Source organism: Diospyros lotus, unplaced genomic scaffold (genome assembly GCF_014633365.1).
Source record: "Diospyros lotus cultivar Yz01 unplaced genomic scaffold, ASM1463336v1 superscaf1, whole genome shotgun sequence".
NCBI lineage: Eukaryota > Viridiplantae > Streptophyta > Magnoliopsida > Ericales > Ebenaceae > Diospyros > Diospyros lotus.
This window is the reverse complement of record NW_026267104.1, coordinates 5,130,176-5,150,102: the sequence shown is the minus strand read 5'-3', so window position 1 is coordinate 5,150,102 and position 19,927 is coordinate 5,130,176. Positions and strand designations below refer to the sequence as shown.

At 38.5% G+C, this 19,927-nt stretch overlaps 1 protein-coding gene across 2 annotated transcripts; it reads right to left on the bottom strand.

Moving 5' to 3' along the window:
* Positions 1-1,429: 1,429 nt before the first annotated feature.
* On the bottom strand, positions 1,430-19,560 carry LOC127792879 (uncharacterized). 2 transcript variants are annotated; one of them, XM_052323510.1, is made up of 10 exons: positions 19,152-19,560; positions 16,897-16,940; positions 16,369-16,486; positions 16,150-16,276; positions 14,049-14,716; positions 12,590-12,863; positions 12,232-12,505; positions 11,080-11,238; positions 2,535-2,996; positions 1,430-2,120 (listed from the first exon to the last, which is right to left on the bottom strand). In XM_052323510.1, the coding sequence occupies exons 1-10, from the start codon at positions 19,324-19,326 to the stop codon at positions 1,833-1,835; spliced, it is 2,589 nt and encodes an 862-aa protein (XP_052179470.1). In that variant the 5' UTR covers positions 19,327-19,560; the 3' UTR covers positions 1,430-1,832. The 2 variants fall into 2 exon arrangements, with proteins under 2 accessions (XP_052179470.1, XP_052179469.1); XM_052323509.1 differs by having other exon boundaries at positions 11,080-11,241; positions 19,152-19,559.
* Between the last annotated feature and the right edge of the window lie 367 nt (positions 19,561-19,927).

Below are 19,927 nucleotides of genomic sequence, written 5' to 3'. Positions count from 1 at the left end.
GAACTTGTTCACAAGTTATTTACAAACTTCTAATTAAGCATGTTTACAAACTCCTAATCAAAACTATTAGGTGATGTTCTCTTTGTGTTTCAGTTTTGTATTTTGAGTTTTGAATTCATTTTGAATTTTGTGTTTTAAATATCTGTTTTGAGATTTTTAAAAACGCGTTCTTTTTATCATTTTGAAAAACTATTTCTTAAAATGAAAAACTAGAAAACATGTTTACTTTGTAATTTTAAAAAATTATTTTATGTCTTTTTTCTTTTCTTTTTTATTTCTTTCCTTTTCTTCCCTTTCCTTTTTCTATTCTCCAGCGCTACATCTTCTCCGGCCAGCGATTTTGTCACCGACAACCACCGATCAGAGCCTACCATTAAAAACTCCAAGCCAATGGGATTAACATACCAAAAAATCAGTAAGATCCAACGGACAAATCTCCGTAGATCTAAGATCGACAGCGGCAGCTTCCAGCGAGGGCGGGCGAGGTTAATGGTGGCTTCAGCAGTGGCGAGCGAGGTCGATGGTGGTTTCAGCGGTGGCAGGCGAGGTCGACAGCCGATACTTGCGAGATAGAGAGTGGCAGCAACGTCGATGGCGAGGCAATCGACGGTCGATGTTTGTGAGAGAGAGAGAGGAGAGTGGCAACGATAGAGATGGCAAGGCCGTTGATGCTTGTGAGAGAGAGCAAAGAGGAGAGAAAGTAGTTCTATCGAGAATTTGGGGGGTTATGGGAGAGGAGAGGAGATTTGAGTGTTTTCCGTGTTTTTGAGTTTTCAATGTATTTTCACTGAAAATGCTTAAAACAACAAAATGTTGTTTTGAGTTTTCTTTACAAAATTATTAATTGTTTTCAAAAATGTGTTTTTAAAAATAATAAAGTAAACGTATTTTTAGTATTTTAAAAAACTGAAAACTCAAAATGGATTGAAAACGCCAAAGAAAACAAATCCTTAGTATTCACAAATCTCTGAACAAACACATTCACGAGCTTTTAATTCGTTTACAAATCGAGATTCAAAATTAAAGTTAAACTTAATTTGTTTAACTTAACGAGCGATTCTTTGTTAAACTGAACACCAAATCATTCACGAATGACTCAACTCATTTGCGACCCCAAAGTGTATTAACCTAACCCAAATCAATTATATATATATATAACATAAATACATAATTTTGTGCATATTGGCTATTGCTTAAGGTGCTAACTTCTAAATAGTATAATGTAACATAGCATAAATGCTGTGTTTCCAGCTCCATGTTGTGCCAACTGTTTCTGTATTCACTATTTATATTGCCATTATTAAATGCAAAGTGGCAAGCATTTAGTATCATTCTTTTCTATTACACTCCCAACCGGAAAGTGCTAATCAGCTACTGAACTCAATTTGAGAAATAACAGCCACGGAAAAAGCCAATACTAGAAATGATAGATACAGAAGGGCTATTGAATTAATGTGATCAGTTAATAAGAAGTGCCGGGAACAGAGAAGATAAATGGTTAGGCAACTAATAGAAATATGGAAAGCATATGAAACTCACGGCTTCACACTACTACATGAACGTAGTTTAAAGAAGGAAAAACGAAAATTGAAAAAACAAAACAAGAAAAAGTAGTTCACTAAAAGTCCAAATTAGCACGCGTGTTCCTCTAAGTTACATTACCCAGCAATAATAAATATCTAAAATACAACCTCAAGGCATAGGGCAGCAGCCGGTCAAGTTCTCTTGAGAAGATTGTAACTTCTTATTTTCTTCCTCCGTGGGATGGGAATGCCTTGATTGGCCACTTTCAAACTCGATACAAGACCCTGAAAAACCAAGAGGTGATGAGATTAGTAGCTGTTTTGCCATAGCTGTTGGGACTGCTTAGAAGGCTGGCCTTGGGAGCCAACAAGGGACCCATCTCTAGCATTTTGCTGCTGATGTTCCAGAGAGATCCCGGAATGAGAATGGTAGAAGTTGGGGTTCCCCAGAGCTCCATAGTTCTGTGATGGCTGCTGACTTTGTCGATAACCAGAAGCCTGTTGATTCTGTCCCTGTAAGCCGTAATATGTGCTGGCTTGGACACCTGACATCGTTCTGGGGCCGGGTCCATGAACCCACGCAGCCGAGTTCTCACTCTGCATAAAACAGGGGGCAAGAACAAAATTAAGAACATTAATGAGATCTGGGAGCAAAAAGATAAAGCATAGAGGGAAACAATAGGTGATGCAGCCAAAATATGTCAAGACCCTTGCATAATCTTTTGCTACGGTTTTGAAAACTACTTTTGTTTTTTGATAGGTAATTTATTGAGATCCAAAGTGGAGTCTCATTGTTGAAGGAAAGCAGCTTGAGGGAATGTTTTATGATTTTAAAAGAGATTAAAGTAAATCTTTGTGCATATTACCTGTGTCCTGATACATGCACACAACAGGAATGCGTACAATTACGAACACAAACATCTTCATTTGAAGAAAAAATAAGAGGAACAGAAATTTTTCTTCCCTTTTTTTTCGAGACTTGAGTTTTTTCAACTAGTGCAAAAGGAGTACCTGCTGAAGAGATAGCAAATGATTGCTGTCCTTGTACTGAGAGCTTAAAACGTCATCATAACCTAGGGTTGTGGCCCCAGGGGCAGCAGAGGGGTTCATGGGGAAGTTGCCTGGAACACTGGTTGAACTTCCAAAGCCACCATACCCAGAAGCAATAGCAGCAGACTGGGGCAGGCTGGTAACTGAGACACTATTTTTATACTGTGGAAGCACTGCCGCAAGAGATTGATGGTACGTGTTGTTACCAGCAAAAGCTTGCTGGAAAGCAGATGGCATATATGTATAGCTCTGGGGCAAAAACGGATAACCAATCATGTTAGCAAAAGGCCCCAAAGGAAGAGTAGGTTGAGAATATGGGTGCACTGCAAGATGTTGAGGAAGAGCAGGTCCAGTGGCAATGCTACTTCCAGGCAGAGTCTGTGCAGTGGGCAGCGTAGATGAAAAGCCAACTGCCTTCAAAGCCTGCATGTAGCAAAAAAGATAAATAAATAGCTGTAACTATTAAAAATTAAACATACAACAAATATAAGGAAAAACACTGGATTACTATATCCCCCCCCCCCCCCTTTCCTGGCTTGGATGCACTCAACTTAACCTTTTTGTACAATAGCATTTACAACAAGATGTATAAGCTCAACTGAGGCAACTCAAATTGGGAATGAAGTTGGAATTGTGTTTTGACATAATGTGCTTCAAAAGGTAAACCAAGAAAAGCAGAAGGATGAGATGATACAAAACAAATCTGGTAAAAAGAATACTGGTTGATCTCAGGCGTACTAGCTGGAATAAAAATTACTGGCTTACAGCCAATATACCATCCTGAAAAACACAAAATCTGTAAATGCCAAGGCCTAAAATCTTTTCTCCCAAGTCCCCATTCCCTCGGTCTCTCACAGCAAGGCAAATTCTCAACCATTTCAAGTCCTTTGTCGACATTGAGGACAGAAAATCTCCGCCCCACATGATAAGGAAGAAACTTAGAGGTTGTTTATTTGTAGAAAATGATTTTTAGTTTTCGACCTCCAATTTTCTATAAGATCTCCAGTTTTCATTTTCCATAAAAAATTTAAAAAACGGGTTCAAATGTTCAAAGTACAGAAAACTAATTTCCAATCTAAAAATTGGAACAGACGTTAGAGAGAGAGAGATAGAGAGAGATGTTTTTCTTTTTGGGCAACTTGTGTTAGAGAAGGAGATGGAGGTGATTTGAAATTTTTGGTTCTTATTATTTATTATATATTAATTTAAAACCCCATCTCATGGGATTAAAGGCTTGTGATTGTAGTTGTTACATTATGTTAAGTTGAAAACAAGATTATGTTATTACATTGTTATCTTAATTGACTTATAGTGTTGCTTTGGATACATTCCTACATTATTATGTTAAATTGTTTATTTATATGCGACATGCTCTTAACAATGGTGATATTTTTATACATTCTCGAACAGATATTGGTGTTGGATAATATGGTTATTTTATGTTGGAATTATTATTTGTTGGAAAAATATGTAATAAGCTTATAATGTCATTTTTTTGTAGGAACGCTTCACAAGCCTTAATCCTAATGGTTGAGGTTCATTATAATTATGCATATTGTTTAAAATATATTTTTAGTTTATTACAACGATATGTCCAAAATGGTACCTGGCATCATCCAGTACTAATACCGTACTATACCAAGATAAGTCCAGTACAGTATAGACAACTATACTATGTCTACTTATTTTTTAGCTGACGGGTAACTACATCCTGTACTAAGATGTCCAACAAAAGGGCCTTCCCCATAAATCCCATTTTGCAATTATAATAAAACATACTTTTTAGTGTTATTATTTTTAGTAAGATATGGTGCCATGTGATCACAAAGCCAATGTCACTTCTGTTTTTGAACTTGACATTTGTCATGACCCAAGAACATAGTAGTAATTAGATAATAGATTAATTTTCTTTTAGTTGTATTGAGGAATTTCCATTTAGTATGGTAGTTGTAGTGGTTTGTACCTAAAGGACAAATGCCTCCAATTGTACTGATTTGAATATTTGGCAGCCCTATTGGTGCCAAACCTTAGCTACCAGATCAATATATAAGGCTGATCCAAACTCATTCAAGGCATAGAAGAATATTTTGAATGAAATCTGATTTTTATCTCTCAATTTCCCTTTCTTTCTCTCAGTTCTCCCTAATCTCCCTCTCTGTTCATGTTCTTCCCTAATTCCCTCCCATTTCTTCTGATCTAGCTCCCCCAATTCCTTCCAATTACCTTTTAAACATCTCCTGAACCCTAGGTCCATGACAATTGGTATCAGAACACTCAATCCTTGGCCATGACTGTTCTAGGCTATGACCTCAGCAATTCTAATCTGAAACGTGAAGGCAGGGTAGACTAGCAAATTTTCTACTATTGGTTCTGCTATGATCACATTCAGAGTAGTTCCTTAGCCTTCGGTTCCTTCTGCTTGTGCAATTCCGACTTCTGATGAATTTCAGCATTCGACATAGAGAAACAACCAGGTTGTCATGACCCCAAGGAATCCCAAGGATATATTAGTAATACATGTCATGTGTTTTCCTTATTAATTGCATTTTATGTTGTTGTTAGCATCTTCAATTGTAAGCCTATAAATAGGCTTCAGTAATTAGGGAAAGGGAGCTTAATGAATTATTTGAATCTCAATTCCCTCTCTCAATACTCTCCCACAACTTTTCTCTCTCCCTCAATTATGTTCTGTTCTTCCTTGCTCTCTTCTTTACTATATCTTCCTCAAACTCTTATCCAAATTCCTTCCTAGACCCTAGCTAAACCCTAGGGTCATGACATTTGGTATGAGAGCTCCCGTTCCTCAGCGATTACTTTCTTTGTTGCTTCTCGGAATTAGAAGGCGACTTTAATAGCTGAATTCAGCAACATAAGGCCACATAATTGATCGAGCAATGACTTGTGTGATTCCGTGCAACAAAGGCGATTCAGTGCAGAAAATTCCGAAGGTTGATTTTCGGAATTGGAAGGTTGTCGTGATCGGGAGCAAAGCCTTCAACGATTGAGATCACTGTTCAGAGGCAATTTTCGCAAGTGGCAATTTAAGCGATCTTGTCCAGAAGCGAATTCCACAAGTGGTATCAGCAAAGCTCGGCGAATCATAGAAGCAAGTTCCAAAACTGACTCAGGAGATTTCCAAACGGTTGGATTTCAATTGTCGAAATTGATAGCGGTGAGTATCGGCTTGAATCTGAAGGAGAAGTAGGCGGATTGGCTCGGCTAGGATTCTGGTATTTTGTTTAGAATTGAGGACGAGCAACCCAAGCGATTCAAGGAGCAGCGAATTTCGAAGAATTGAAGCAGAACAATGAGCGAATCAAGAATTGAGGAGAATTCCAATCAGAGGTCGATGATTGGGTAAGTGGACGCAGGCTTAGGCGATTACAAGCGATTACCATAAGAATCTGCGATGCTAGAATCCACAACGAATCTGATATGTAACGGGCGGATCGTGATCTGCATGCAGCCATAGCTACTGCTCTCAGTGACGAAATCAAATCAAGTGAGGAGGAGTTACGCAACGGAAGTTGATTTCAAAAGCAAGACGTTGGACAGTGATTGGGTGCCAATTCCGCTAGGGCTAGCCTTAAATCAGTTTGATTCTAGCAAACTCGCTGCATGTGATTGAGGTGAAAGGCAGGAGCGGTCAAGAGCGAAAATTCAGATCTCGGTTGCTATTTGTGAGTTAAACGAAGCAGGATAGGGCTAATCGAGGCTGGTTCATCAAGTTCTAGTGACGGAATTCTGGTGAAGTTGGAAGCTGCAAGTAGGCGAACTTGAAGTCCACACAAATTCGATCCTCGATTGTTGAAGTGAGGTTGAGGCGAGAAGGAAGTTGTGGTTGGCGAAACTGAGAGTCGGCGGCTTGAATTTTGAACGCGAACTCAGAGGGAAGTCGATTGTTAGTTGGCTGGAACTTAGGCGGACATCTATTGAGACAAAAATTCTTAGGCGAACGGCAAAAGCCTGCCATTTCTTGAAAGCTGATCGAAGCTGTTTAGATCAGCGATTTTCGAAAGTAAGTGCGCAAAATAAGTTTGGTTTTAGTGTTGCACTGCGGAAGTAATTGCAAAGGGGAAGTGTCGGGTTCGGAAGTTGCCTGGCAGGTTTCTGAAGCTACTTAGAACAGGTTGTCTGAAACTGTTCAAAGCTAGTAGATTGTTTGAGGTGGACCCGGCAATTGTTTTGGAGGCTGTTCAACAACAACTGAACTTTGGAGGTTGTAACTGAATCAGAGATTAGGGAAGATTGTACAGAATAACAAGTTATGGAAGGTCGATTTTCAGAGGCTGTTGATCATTTTAAGAGGCTGAATTCTGAAGCTAAAGAATCCAAGGTAATGCAGGAGGCGATGACCCATGGCTTGAAGGATAATACAGCCAACGGAGAAAACATGAGGAAGGATCTAGCTGCCTCTCGAGAAAGAGTGCGGAGTGACTTGGAGAGGCATCAGGAGATGATGGAGCAACATGTCCAGCGGATCAACAACATATTTAACATGCTATCTTTGCTACCTCAATTCCAACTGTCACCGAATTTTTCTCCCCATGCAGTAGCTGATCCAATTTTGCCTAGCCAGGGCACCATTCCTATGACCTATGGCTTGCAAGAGGCAAGGGAACTACTGGCCTTGAAACCGAAAATTCAAGTAAGATGTTCATCTTCCCACACTTCCAATCATACTCCAATGTCTAGGGAAGGGGAGATCAGGTGGACTGATCTCACTGGAAATTTACATGACCAATTTGGGATGAAGAAGAACATGATTAAGGTGACTGAGGAGTTCAATAAATTAAGTCAAGAGGGATCGGTGACAGATTATTGGGATAGATTTAAGAAGTTAAGGTCCCTATTGTGGAGTGATCAGCCAGCTCTGACAGAACACTATTTTGTATCAAGATTTGTTAGTGGTTTGAAGGACAAACTGAGGTCAATGGTCAGGATGATGATGCCGACAACTGTGAAAGAGGCAGCCGAGAGAGCAAGGCTACAGGAACTCGCCTTGGAAGCCATTTCTAGAAAGCAAGAGTTGCAGCCTAACAATTATATTAGGGGCAGCCAACCAATTGAGGGAGCTTCTAAGGCTGCAAATTATGACCAGCAAGAATCTGAGGAAAATTTGGAGCTGGACCGGCCAATTAAAACTGAAAACTCCAACAATAAAGAGAGATTGGCCATGGATATTAGCGAAAATCACAGCTTATATTTGCAGGAAGCTGATGGAGTAGCTTCGGAAGATGAGGATGATGTTGCTGATAGGTTCCATGCCAATGATGAAAGACAGCCACGCAACGAGGACTTGGACCAAAGGAAGAAGCAGGAGGCTGAGGACTCGCACAATCCTACAACTACTGAGAACAACCATGTGGTTCAAAAGATGAGGGAAAAGGAGGCTGCAGCCACACAATTCAGAAGTTCGGATATTGGAGAAGGGATAGTTGACATGGAGGTCCAGGAAGTCTCTATTGAAGATAAGGAAGGAGAAGAGGTTGTGAAGAAGAGAGAGGATATGACTACACCAACTTCGGAGTTTGAAGATTACAATGAAAATTTTGTTGAGGGGAACAAAACTCTTGTTGTTTTGTTTATTCCTCTTTCAGTTGGAGAGCTGCAACGCCGAATCAGATTTTAGCCTGCAACGAAGTTGGAATTCCTTTCTATGATTGGAAATGATATGGTTGTAGCTATAACGGATCAATTGGAACCATTCTCAATGGAAATCAGAATGAGGGGGATGGTTGGACTTGCTATTACAGCAAGTTATAGTACTGATGTTTTTGAAGAAAAAGACACAAAAAGGAAAAAGAAAAGGAAGATACAAGATAAGCACAAAAAAAGACGAAGAAGAAACCAGATTGCTAAGGTTGGAATTGGCTAAGGAATGGGGTCAACAACTATCAATTCTTGGGGACAAGAATTGTTTGAAGGGGTGGAGATTGTCACGACCCCAAGGATATATTAGTAATACATGTCATGTGTTTTCCTTATTAGTTGCATTTTATGTTGTTGTTGTTGTCAGCATCTTCAATTGTAAGCCTATAAATAGGCTTGAGTAATTAGAGAAAGGGAGCTTAATGAATGATTTGAATCTCAATTCCCTCTCTCAATACTCTCTCACGGCTTTTCTCTCTCTCCCTCAATTCTGTTTTGTTCTTCCTTGCCTTCTTCTTTGCTCTATCTTCCTCAAACTCTTATCCAAATTCCTTCCTAGACCCTAGCTAAACCCTAGGGTCATGACACAGGTGATTTCAGATTATATCTCAAAATTTAATTCCAATGCACAAGGAGATGAGTGTCGGCTCAGAACTAAAGAAGAAGTAGGAGGATTGGCTCTCGGCTAAGACTTTGGTAATTTTGTTCGAAATTGAAGACAAGCAAGCCAAGCAATTCCACCTGATTTTCGACGAAATTCCTTAGCCACGATAGAAACAATGTACTTCAGTTGCTGCAGTCACGATTCAAGAAGGTGACCTTAGAGTAATTTGCGATCCAAGGAGGCGACTTTAGAAGTAGGTCCAGCGAATCCAATTCCTATATTCTAGGCAATTTTCGATCGTATTGTCAAAAAGAGTGTAGCGAAGCATATTGATTTGCGGAGGCAATTCAGATCTAGGTGATTCAGGTGAGTAGAGAAGATTGAATTGCAGATTTTCAAGAGATCTGACCAGAGCAAGGTTCTTGGCTGACAATCTCATTAGCAACCTCTTCATAATGGATGATGGCACTCAGATGAAGCAAATGGAGTTGCAGTTATAGCAAGTCACAGCTATAGCAAGTTGCAGCTATGGTGTCGAACATATAGGTTCAAATGGGAACTTTGGAGGCATCGATGGTGGAAAAGAGGGTAGAAGTAGCAATGGAACGATGGCATAAGGAGAATCGAAATCAGCACAATTTTCTGAGCGGTCAAATGCGTGAACAAATGCAACAATTCATGATGATGTTGATTAGCCAAAATCTGGTAAGGCTCTCTCTTGAATTTCCTCCTAGAGAGAGGTCAGAACCAATCCTTCTCGGGCATGGAACAGCCCACCAATCCAAGGGATCGTCTAAATTTGATGTGGATCCACCATTGGTAGGAGAAAATACTTTGGAGAGGAGGTGGGGAGCTCCAGCTGCCCCTAATCAATCCTGTTTCCCCATGTTGAAACTAGAGATTCCATTGTTTGATGGCCAGAACCCAAGATGGTGGGTGAGGCGTTGTGAATTAATGTTTAGAGTGTATAATGTACCCAAACAGCAGAAGGTCACTTTGGCCACTACTTACCTCAACAATGCTAGAGATACCTGGTTTCAGGGGTGGAGTCGAGGAAAGGAAGGTTGTTGGTGGGCAGAATTTGTGGAGGACCTGTGCCAGTGTTTTGGAGATTGGAATATGATGGACGTTGTGGAAAAATTCAACAAACTAAGGCAGGAGGGGACAATACAGTCGTATCAGCTTAAGTTTAAGGAACTTAAATCGCTCATGTTGATCCTTAATCCCACCTAACAGAAGGGTACTTCGTCCCAAGCTTCATCAGTGGCTTGAGCAAAGAATTGAGACCTACAGTCAAGATGCTTTAGCCACAATCCATCAAACATGCTGCAAAAAGTGCACAATTACAAGAAATGATCGTGGAAGCCCTTATGAAGAAACACCAGCCCCTAACCAAAATTCATCATGCAAACAATTCTCAGCTGGAGGGAAATCCAAATCATAGGATTTATACTAACCTTAATTCAGCTAAGTCTCTTCTAATGGAACAAAGGAGACAGGCAGGGTTGTGCTACCAATGTGGAGAACAGTTTAGCCTAGGTCACAGGTGCAGGGAACGATTACTATATATAGAAGGGTTGGAGGATGTTAAAAAAGGAGAAGAAGAGAAAGTCGGGGTTGGGTGAAGAAACGGGACCAATTGTAGCGAGTTCTTGGGGACAAGAACTCTCTCTAAGGGGGAAAAATTACCATGACCCAAGGACATAGTAGCAATTAGATAATAGATGAATTTCCTTTTAGTTGTATTAAGGAATTTCCTTTTAGTTGTATGGTAGTTGTGGTTTGTACCTAAAGGACAAATGCCTCCAACTGTACTGATTCAAATATTTGGCAGCCTTATTGGCGCCAAACCTTAGCTACCAAATCAGTATATAAGGCTGATTCAATCTCATTCAAGGCATAGAAGAATATTTTGAATGAAATCTAATTTCTATCTCTCTCTCAATTTCCCTCTCTTTCTCTCAGTTCTTCCTCTCTTTTGTTCTTTCCTAATTCCCTCCCATTTCTTCTGATCTAACTCCCCCAATTCCTTCCAAGTACCTTTTAAACATGTCAAGAACCCTAGGTCCATGACAACATTTTTCATGTTAAAACTGATAATCTAGAGATTCCTTGTCCAGTCAACAAAACAAATCTTCCATTTATGTCTTAGTGTTACTCAAAACATTCTAAAGTTCAAAAAACGGGAATTTAATAAATTTATCATGAGAAAAAACAACCTACAAACAGATACATGATTAGAGATAGTACCTCTGGCATAGAAATGGAACTGCTGAGGGAAGGTAATGTGTTCCCATACTTTGTGGACGTTGATTGAGACATGGGAAAGGGTGAGTACGGAAGATCAGACTCTCTTACAGGTTGAACACTCGCAGCCAATAAAGAGCTTGGTAATGAGTTCGCATAAGCCTGCTGTTACACAAAAAAGGTGAAGTAAGAATTTTAAAAAAGAAACACTATTCTGACAGACTCAAAGGAAGATCTAATTTAAGTTCTTCAAAATTCAAAAAGCTCAAAAAAAAACCATAAAAACTCATTTTAAACTCAGAATATCTACATTAGAGAAAGTATCAAGAACAGAAAAACTAATAAATTCAAAGAACAAAAAATTGAAATCTATATTATTAACTAGGAACAATAATAAAATAATTAGTTCTCATGCATCTGGATAATTTGCATTCCTGTCTTAACATAAATGTTTTCCAACGTAAACTGAACTGAAGCAAATTAAATTTTATCCATAGTGGTGAGAAAGGTTTACAGATGCAAGACCAAGAGGAGAGTCAATTGATAGGCAGCACTTCTCTGCAACTGCAATGTTGGATAGTTTATCAACTGTTGCACAAGGTCTAATCACAGAAGTTTCACTATTTCTAGCACAAACTCTCTTATCTTTCCCTTGAACTCACCAAAAACTTAGAAGTGCCTAAAGATTAATAATGACTAAAGTCACCAAGACTAAAGTCGCCAAGACAATAAAAGCCCATAAGAAAAATAAATGCCAATAAGAAAATCTAATTCAAAGCAGCTATAAATAAGATAGGATAACAGAAACATCACAAACATTGCAAAACATAATCCCTAAAACATAATAATAATATCTAATATTATTAGATAATAATATCTAATATTGATGATCCCTAGAATGTAGTCCTTGTGTTAATCTCATGGAAAACAAGCTTGGCTTCCTGACGCTCAAGATGCTCAAAAGTGTGACATGGGTATTTTTTGGGGGGGAGGGGGAGGTGATATGCAAAGGGATATGTACTAACAATTGCATGTTGTATAAAAGACAGAAGGTAAACACTGGATTCAGTTTTAATATATAAATATATATAGAGAGATGAGAACTTCTAGGTAAAATCTAGGGGAAAAGTTTCAGGCAATAATATAAGCCATTACATTTGAGAATGGTGCAAGATTCTGCATCTGAGAACTCGACTGGGAATGAGGAAGTGCAGGATTGAACTGTTGGCCATTTTCAAAGTTATAATTGGATGAAGAGGAGGGAAACGTATATTGACTTTCATGTGGTGCTTCAGCATTTTCAGGTTTTAACACTTCGGGTTGTGAAGTAGAAGGTGTTTCATAACCCCCAGCACTCGTGCCACTTCTTTGAACTAAATTTCCATCTGAGGCAGTACCAACAGGCTCATCCTCATAGTACTCAGGATTTCTGCAATGAAAAGCTTTTGTTAGATAATCTCAAAACAACCAACAGGTAAATTAAAGGGCTCCCAACTCCAAAAACCATGTATACCTCGTGTCCGAGTGCCCAACTGATGGAACATCTGCATCTATAGATGTCTCTTGCTGGTTACTTTGTAAAGGTCTAGATGAAAATGGCCCAGTACTGAAACCTGAACCAAAACTACCAAAGCTCAAATGGGAGCAGTCTGCACTTTGGACTTGCAGGTGATTAGGAATAATTACTGAAGGGCCTTCTTCTTCAGGTGATGGTTCTTGATCCTCCTGTACACTTAGTTGCTGCAAGTTTGATGTCACTGACGACCCTGAGACATCAATACCTTCAACTGAAAAGTACGTGATATGGAATAAACAAAAATAAGTTGCCACTAATTCCATCAACATTAAAATATCCAATGTGCAAACTGCCAGATCTCAAAGGAAGAAAAACTAGACTTTTTATAGGTCATGAGGAAGCACAACCAGATATTGACAGCTGTCATAAAAGACCTATATGATTTCACAATGAAATTCACAAGAATCAGATAATAGCATTTCTCAATTATTCAAGTACTAGACTCAAACCTTTTGACCAAAGGCACATCCAGGAATTATGTCAAAAGGATACCAAACCCAAGTGTACTTAACATTGCCTATATCTCACTGTAGTTTTATATTATAAAGTTTGAGTGCCATCAATAATTCAAATTAGGTAGCAGACCATTACCAGTGAATCATTTACCAATATTACCAAACAGAGAGGGGGGGGGGGGGTATTTTTATTTTTGCTAAGTGAGAAAAGGGGGAATTACTAGAGGAATTCTTCCAAGTTCCAACAGTCCCTCAAACGTTAGATAAATGTAACACCTCTATAGCTACAAGTTTCAAAAAGAAGGCAGAATATAGCAAAGAATTATATGACATATACTATTACTATCTCAAATATTTATTAATTTGTCACATTTTAATATAGTATGAGCAGGGAAAATTCAATTAACCATCTTTACCAAACTAGTGCCATGATCAGTTTTACATCTTAATATTACTTTGCAGTCCATCAAACAGAACAAAGTTTTCAACCTCACATAAAGTCCCAGGAAGCCACCATGGTCCTATAAATTTAAAATAAAAATATAAAAAAACAGCTACACCAAAAATTGATTCAATCAGAATGTTTCAATTTCCTTGATTTTTTTTCCTTTTTGATAAATCCCTTTTCTCACTGATGTTACTAGCCCTAATCTAAACTATATAGGCACAAGGATACAACAAAAAAAATGACAGTGTCTATTTTAGTTATAGACAAAACATAACTAAATTAAGCATAAGTTACTACCAACCTCAACAACAACTAATCCTAAAGCCATTCTACAACCTTTGCAAATGTGATGTTCTATCTTGATTCACTACCAGCTTTACATTAAGGTCCATGTAAATATAAAAAACAAAAAACAAAAAACAAAATTGGGAATTGCATAGTGGGGTATTCCAACACAAAGTCAAGCCAGACAATGAGAACAAGCACATCTTACCTTCCTGGTGTTCAGCAGCATTTTCATGAGGCTGGTAGGGACTTATATTGTTATGAATGTCACTATTGAAAAGGGAAGCACCTGCTGCACCCCCAGTATTGACCTCAGGTACCTTACTACTGGAAACAGAACCAGATCCAAGTTGGGTTGCATTAACAATTTGACTATCAGCATCTTCAACTGTCCTGGCCTCATCTTTCAGAGTCTGTGAATAGTGATTAGCTCTTTCAGAGGACAAGTGAGATGCATCTGTAAGCGGTTCAGAAGCCTTCGGTGGCTCCAAAACAGGAGGCACAATAGGAGCTGTTGGCTGCTCAACCAAGGGCCATTCGTCATTCCAAGAATCATGCTGGCCCGTACCAACTCCTGGTTCATGGTTTAACTCTGGCACCTCAGATAGATAATCCTCAGATGAGTGCAAATTGTGACATAATGCATTAGTTTGAGATGCCTGAACTTGGTGATGACTGACACCATATTGAGATTGATTAGCTGTGCCGGAAGGCTTGCCATGTGGCCTACCCATCTTAACAATGTCAGCCATTGATACTTGACCAGGGACTCCTGTCCAGGCAGGTTGATGATACCCAGAAGAAGTATGTGACAATGACAAGTTACCATCAACTGTGCCTATGGTCACCGTTTTATTTTCAGTGGTAAAAGGATCACTGCAAGAGAGAATATTATGCAAAAAATTCATTAAGCACTGATTGTAAGTAGATTCACCTCATGAGTTGGATACAAATCCTGGATGGGAATAGATAGTGCTTATGCTTTTTTTATGCATATACTAACCACTAATCACAGAATAACAGTCTGCTTAAACATAATTTTTCTTCTCACAGGATGAAGTTCAAATCACACATTATCTGTTTCTTGCTTCTCTATTCTAGAATAGATAAGAACTCGTGGCACTGTCATTATTTTAGCATTGCAATGTTACCAAATCTGGGTCAAATTCAATCCAATGCTCTACAGTAAAATGATGTGGGTCCGCATTGAGCCACACCTGCAAGACTGAATTAAAATAGCATCCACTATAGCACACGTTCATACAAATAACTTAAGGAAAATGTAGTCATGTCATGTGAAAGTGTATTCAACACTCATATGAAACTCATTTTTTCTAGCATTTTTTCTTACAACAACAGCTGAAAGCTGGTACAGAAGCTGCCTTGCATCTAATACAAGCTCTTCCATTGATGAACACAATTTTGGCAGAACCCTCAACAGAGACTGAACTCTCCCAAAATGACACCTAATCTATACTTTATTAGAAGTGTGCTGATCAATTAACTGTTCTCCTGATTAAGATTCAACTCTTCCACGGGATAGAGTTTAGAAGCATTAATGAACAATGGAAGATCAAATTGATCAGCGCATGATTTTTGGACTGATCTATACCTTAAACCCAGTGCTACACTTTTGTTTTGGCCTGATCAAATTGTCAAGACACTAACAATGCCTCATGTGCCCACATACAGTTGGACGTCATAGATACATGGCATCAGAGACCAGGCCAAGGAGCTGTGATAGCATCAAAGGAGCCCTGATAACAAGAAGGATGAGTGAGTTGCTTTGTATACAGCTTACCCCATCGAATATAAAAATGAAACATGGGACAAGGATGTACACAGATGGCACCCAATAATGAGAGGAGTACTTTGGAGACTCAGATGGTTGTGGTTGTCATGGACTTCGCCGAGAGGTCAGACCATGAAAGGAAGGTACTTTCATGATGTTTTTAGAACTATTTTGCTTGCTTTGGAACCAACAACTCCAGAAATAATACAGCTAAAATCGGTTAGGATGTATTAGGACAACAAGAATCAAAATTAGTTAGATAACTGAAGCTTCTTTAGTGTGCATTCATAAGTTCATACATAATTGCAGTATATCTCCACAACATGTTTCAAAGTACTACCTAGACAGCACTGTGATTACAAGACGAGGTTTTTGATTGACCAGTATGGCATTCAGTACCTCTCACCAACTAACACGCAAAAAAAAACACACATAATTTAAGATAGAATTTCTAGAAGAAATCCCACCTAAGTTTACAAATGCAGATAGAAACATTTAAGACTCTAACAGGACTAACCTGTAGGATGCAGGTCGCCGATTCATATTATTTCCTGCAACTTCAGATGGTGGAAAGGAGGGGCTTGAGTAATTATTTGCTCCATTTTCCTTCTTGTATGCAGGTTTCCCATGTATAGCCCCAGTTTCTGAAATCAAGAGACAAGTACAAAGATCAAACAAGAAGTTCAGAGAAACGAAAGGACAAACTCCTGTCGAAACTGCATTTACATCCTCATACCAGAAGAGCTGAAGTATGTTGAGCCACCACGTCCAACATAACGATCAGTGCCACCCCTACTGCCACGACTAGAAGTGCCACTAACACCACGTGACCTGGATTCTGTGGTATCCTTAGTCTAAAACAATAAACAGAAGCCAAGTAAAAACATATTAACACGATGTTTTTTAGCAGTTACTATCACAGTAAATGTAGATAATGCTTCAGTAAATGCTTACAAGCTCTTTTCTCTCAAAAACCGGAAAGAACTAAATAAGACAAGCTCATTATGCATTCACAAAGCTAGGACCATCTTAGTTTTGTGTTACACCGTCATAGAGAACATACAGGAATGAGGTAATGGTCTATTGAATAATATCTGTGTACAAACACATATGTAAATGACTTAATTTCAAATCATGACACTGCAATGTCACTTGACTCACTCCAACCACAACAGTAGCAACCACTGGTGGAAGGTGGTCAAAGTTTGAAGTGAGCAACCCAACTATAAAAACAGAGATTTTATGCATTTTGATGTCCACGCACCTCTTTTCTCTTTTCTCGTTTGCTCTTCACCTCATGAAAAGGATCTAGCAATTGATAAACTTCAAATTAGAATTGTGTTTGAACATCAACAAAAGTATAGGAGAGATGCCCCTTGAAATTTCCATTGGATTAACATGATGAAAATTAATATAACATCCCAACACTACCAGCATTGATAATAAAAAGAAAATAATACACACATATATAAAATAATTCAAAGTCATAAGGGGAAAGAAGGATGGAACAAAATCCAGAAATTGCCAGCAGAGTAGCATCTAAGCTTCACATAAGAATCAGCAGACAGCCACTGATGTAGTCAAGGCATACATGAGCAATGAATACTAGTGATGCAAACTGGATCACAATAAACTGGCCCAAAAAAAAAAAAATGAATCACAATATATAACAAACTCCACTCAAGTGGATGCTGATTAGTTTCAGAGCAGCATGCTTATTATCCCACTATTTACCAACTTCCTGTCATCGGACTTACGAAGTAATATAATTTTGTTATGGTAGCAAGAAATAGCAAAAAAGGAATTAAAGTCACATTTATTGTCTCAAATAGAAAATGCAATATGAATCTGCATTTTCTGGTGAAATTTCTTCATGATCCACTTTTCACTGCCCATAGCGATAATCAAGAACAAAAAGATGTAATATAATTTTGTTATGGAAGCAGGAAATAGCAAAAAAGAAATTATAGTCAAATTTATTGTCTCAAATACAAAATGCAATATGAATCTGCATTTTCTGGTGAAATTTCTTCATGATCCACTTTTCACTGCCCATAGCGATAACCAAGAACACAAAGTTGTTCTGGCCAAGGAAATTATACAGCGCTAACTGGCCACACATTCTGATGATTATTTGGCAGGTAAATTTTTTATATTGCAGCATATAATTGCATGTCTGATTAGTTGGTGCAGTTATAGTACTTCTGAGCGAGAAGCATGAATGGGCAGGTTTAAATACTCAATCTACCCTTGCTAGGCTCCAATTTAGTGAAAGCACTACTAGGCATTGATTTGTTGTGTTAAACACTCTACGAGGGACTAGATGAAAGGCATTCATAAAGCACAACCTTTGTGATTGTATCTACTAAAGGCAACAGTTACCAACTCATATACCAGAAAAAGAGTGATCAGCATAAATATGAAGCACACAGTGGAGAAAACCAATTGATCTGAGCAGTAGGAGGAGGGAAGACCATAAGCACAAACAGTTTCGTGTTTATCACAAACTCAAGACATGGCACTGCTAAAGTCTAACCTACATCAGATTCCTAATTTTGTCTTCTCATATTCCAATTGACCATAAGAAAATGCCAACTCTGGCAGCAAACAATCAATTGGTTTTTGTTCAAATTTTAGAATCTGTCCAACTGCCAACTGTAGAATGGTTCCCTATCTGAATGGACATCTAGAATAGCCACATATCGGACAGCACACATGCAAATCTAGAATAATGACACATATCTGAACAATATGGAAGAAAAAAACTATGATCACCTGATCTATCATTCTCAGTTCAGGCTCAGCTCAGAAAAAAATTCACAAACGAGTTATTTTATGGAACAATTGTCACAAAAAAAGGGTGACTCCTGATTCCATTGCAGCAAAACTCGTTGAACATGGAGCATAACCCCAACCCACTTCTCATCTTCGATAATTCTTTTTGGCGTGCATAACTATATGTTACATGCTATTAAAATATTGAATACAAAGAGTTCAAAATCTTAAATAGAAAACCCTGATCAACCTAGGATTTCTTTTTCTGCAGTAATAAAAGCCAAAAAGAACCGTGCAAAAATGAGCTCCCTTGTTTGAGGAACTTAGAAAATCAGTACACGCAAGAAAAGTTTCCACCTTTCACCTTCCCGGGAACAAAACAGCCCACTCTAAATGACTATCAAAAACTTCAGCTCTCTGTATATTCTATGCATGTTGTCAACCAAACACAGCAAATAAAAACCACAAAAAAGAAAAATGAAAGCTAGAAAGTAGAACCGTCTATACTACAAACAAATCGAAAAACCCTAATCATCCAAGATAAATAATTTTCCACTTTAGTACAAGTTCAAAAACCGCAAAGAATAAAAATTTAATCCCCGCCTCGGTGGCGAAAGAAGACCCAAAATATACGTATAACCACTTGAGCTGCTCAGTTGAAAGTCATCTACTGAACAAAATCACAGCCAGGAAAAGGAAGAATAACAAAGAGTGGAAAGTAGGGGAAAGGGGCAAATAGGGGACCTTGAAGGAGAAGGCGATTAACGGCCTCGTTGGGGTCCATATTACAATCCTTGAGCATGGCGTAGATCTCGGGCTCGGGACAGTTGACAATCTCCTTCAAGCTCTGCACCATCTTCCTCGACGACGGCGGGATTGATTGTAAAGCGCCGCCATTGTTGCCGCCTCTGCTACTCATGCTCTCTATCTCTCTCTCCCTCTCTCTCTTAACGCGCACACACACACACTTTCTCTCTCTACAATTCAGATCTACGCAACCCGATTGCCTCCCCTCTCTCTCTGGCTCGCTCGCTCGGCTCTGTCGCGGAATCAGCTGAAAGGAGAAGATAATCTAAGCCCTCTCTATCTCGCAACTTCGCGCACAGAAAACCCTTCTCTCTCTCTCTCTCTCTCTCCAAATTTTCAATTAATTTCGGTTTCCGAAGGAACGAGCCATGGATTAACACTATGATTAAGGTTCAATTAATTTTCCTAACTAATTAGCCATTAGGGCTCTCTCCCCCTAACATTTTTCTTTTTCTTATAACCCCCTCCTGATTATTTAAAAATTGGACACTAAATTTTGCTGTAATAAAATTTTTGAAATGATTTATTAAGGTAATATTTGTTAATTAATATATAGATAAAATAAATATTTATTAATTATTATATTTGTTAAAAAATATGTCACGTGACTTTTTATCTAAGTTTTTTCAAATAAATTTAACTTTCTCCTTTTAAATAAATTTATCTTAATCCTTATATATAAGAAAAACTAACACATGTGTTATCTAATGCAT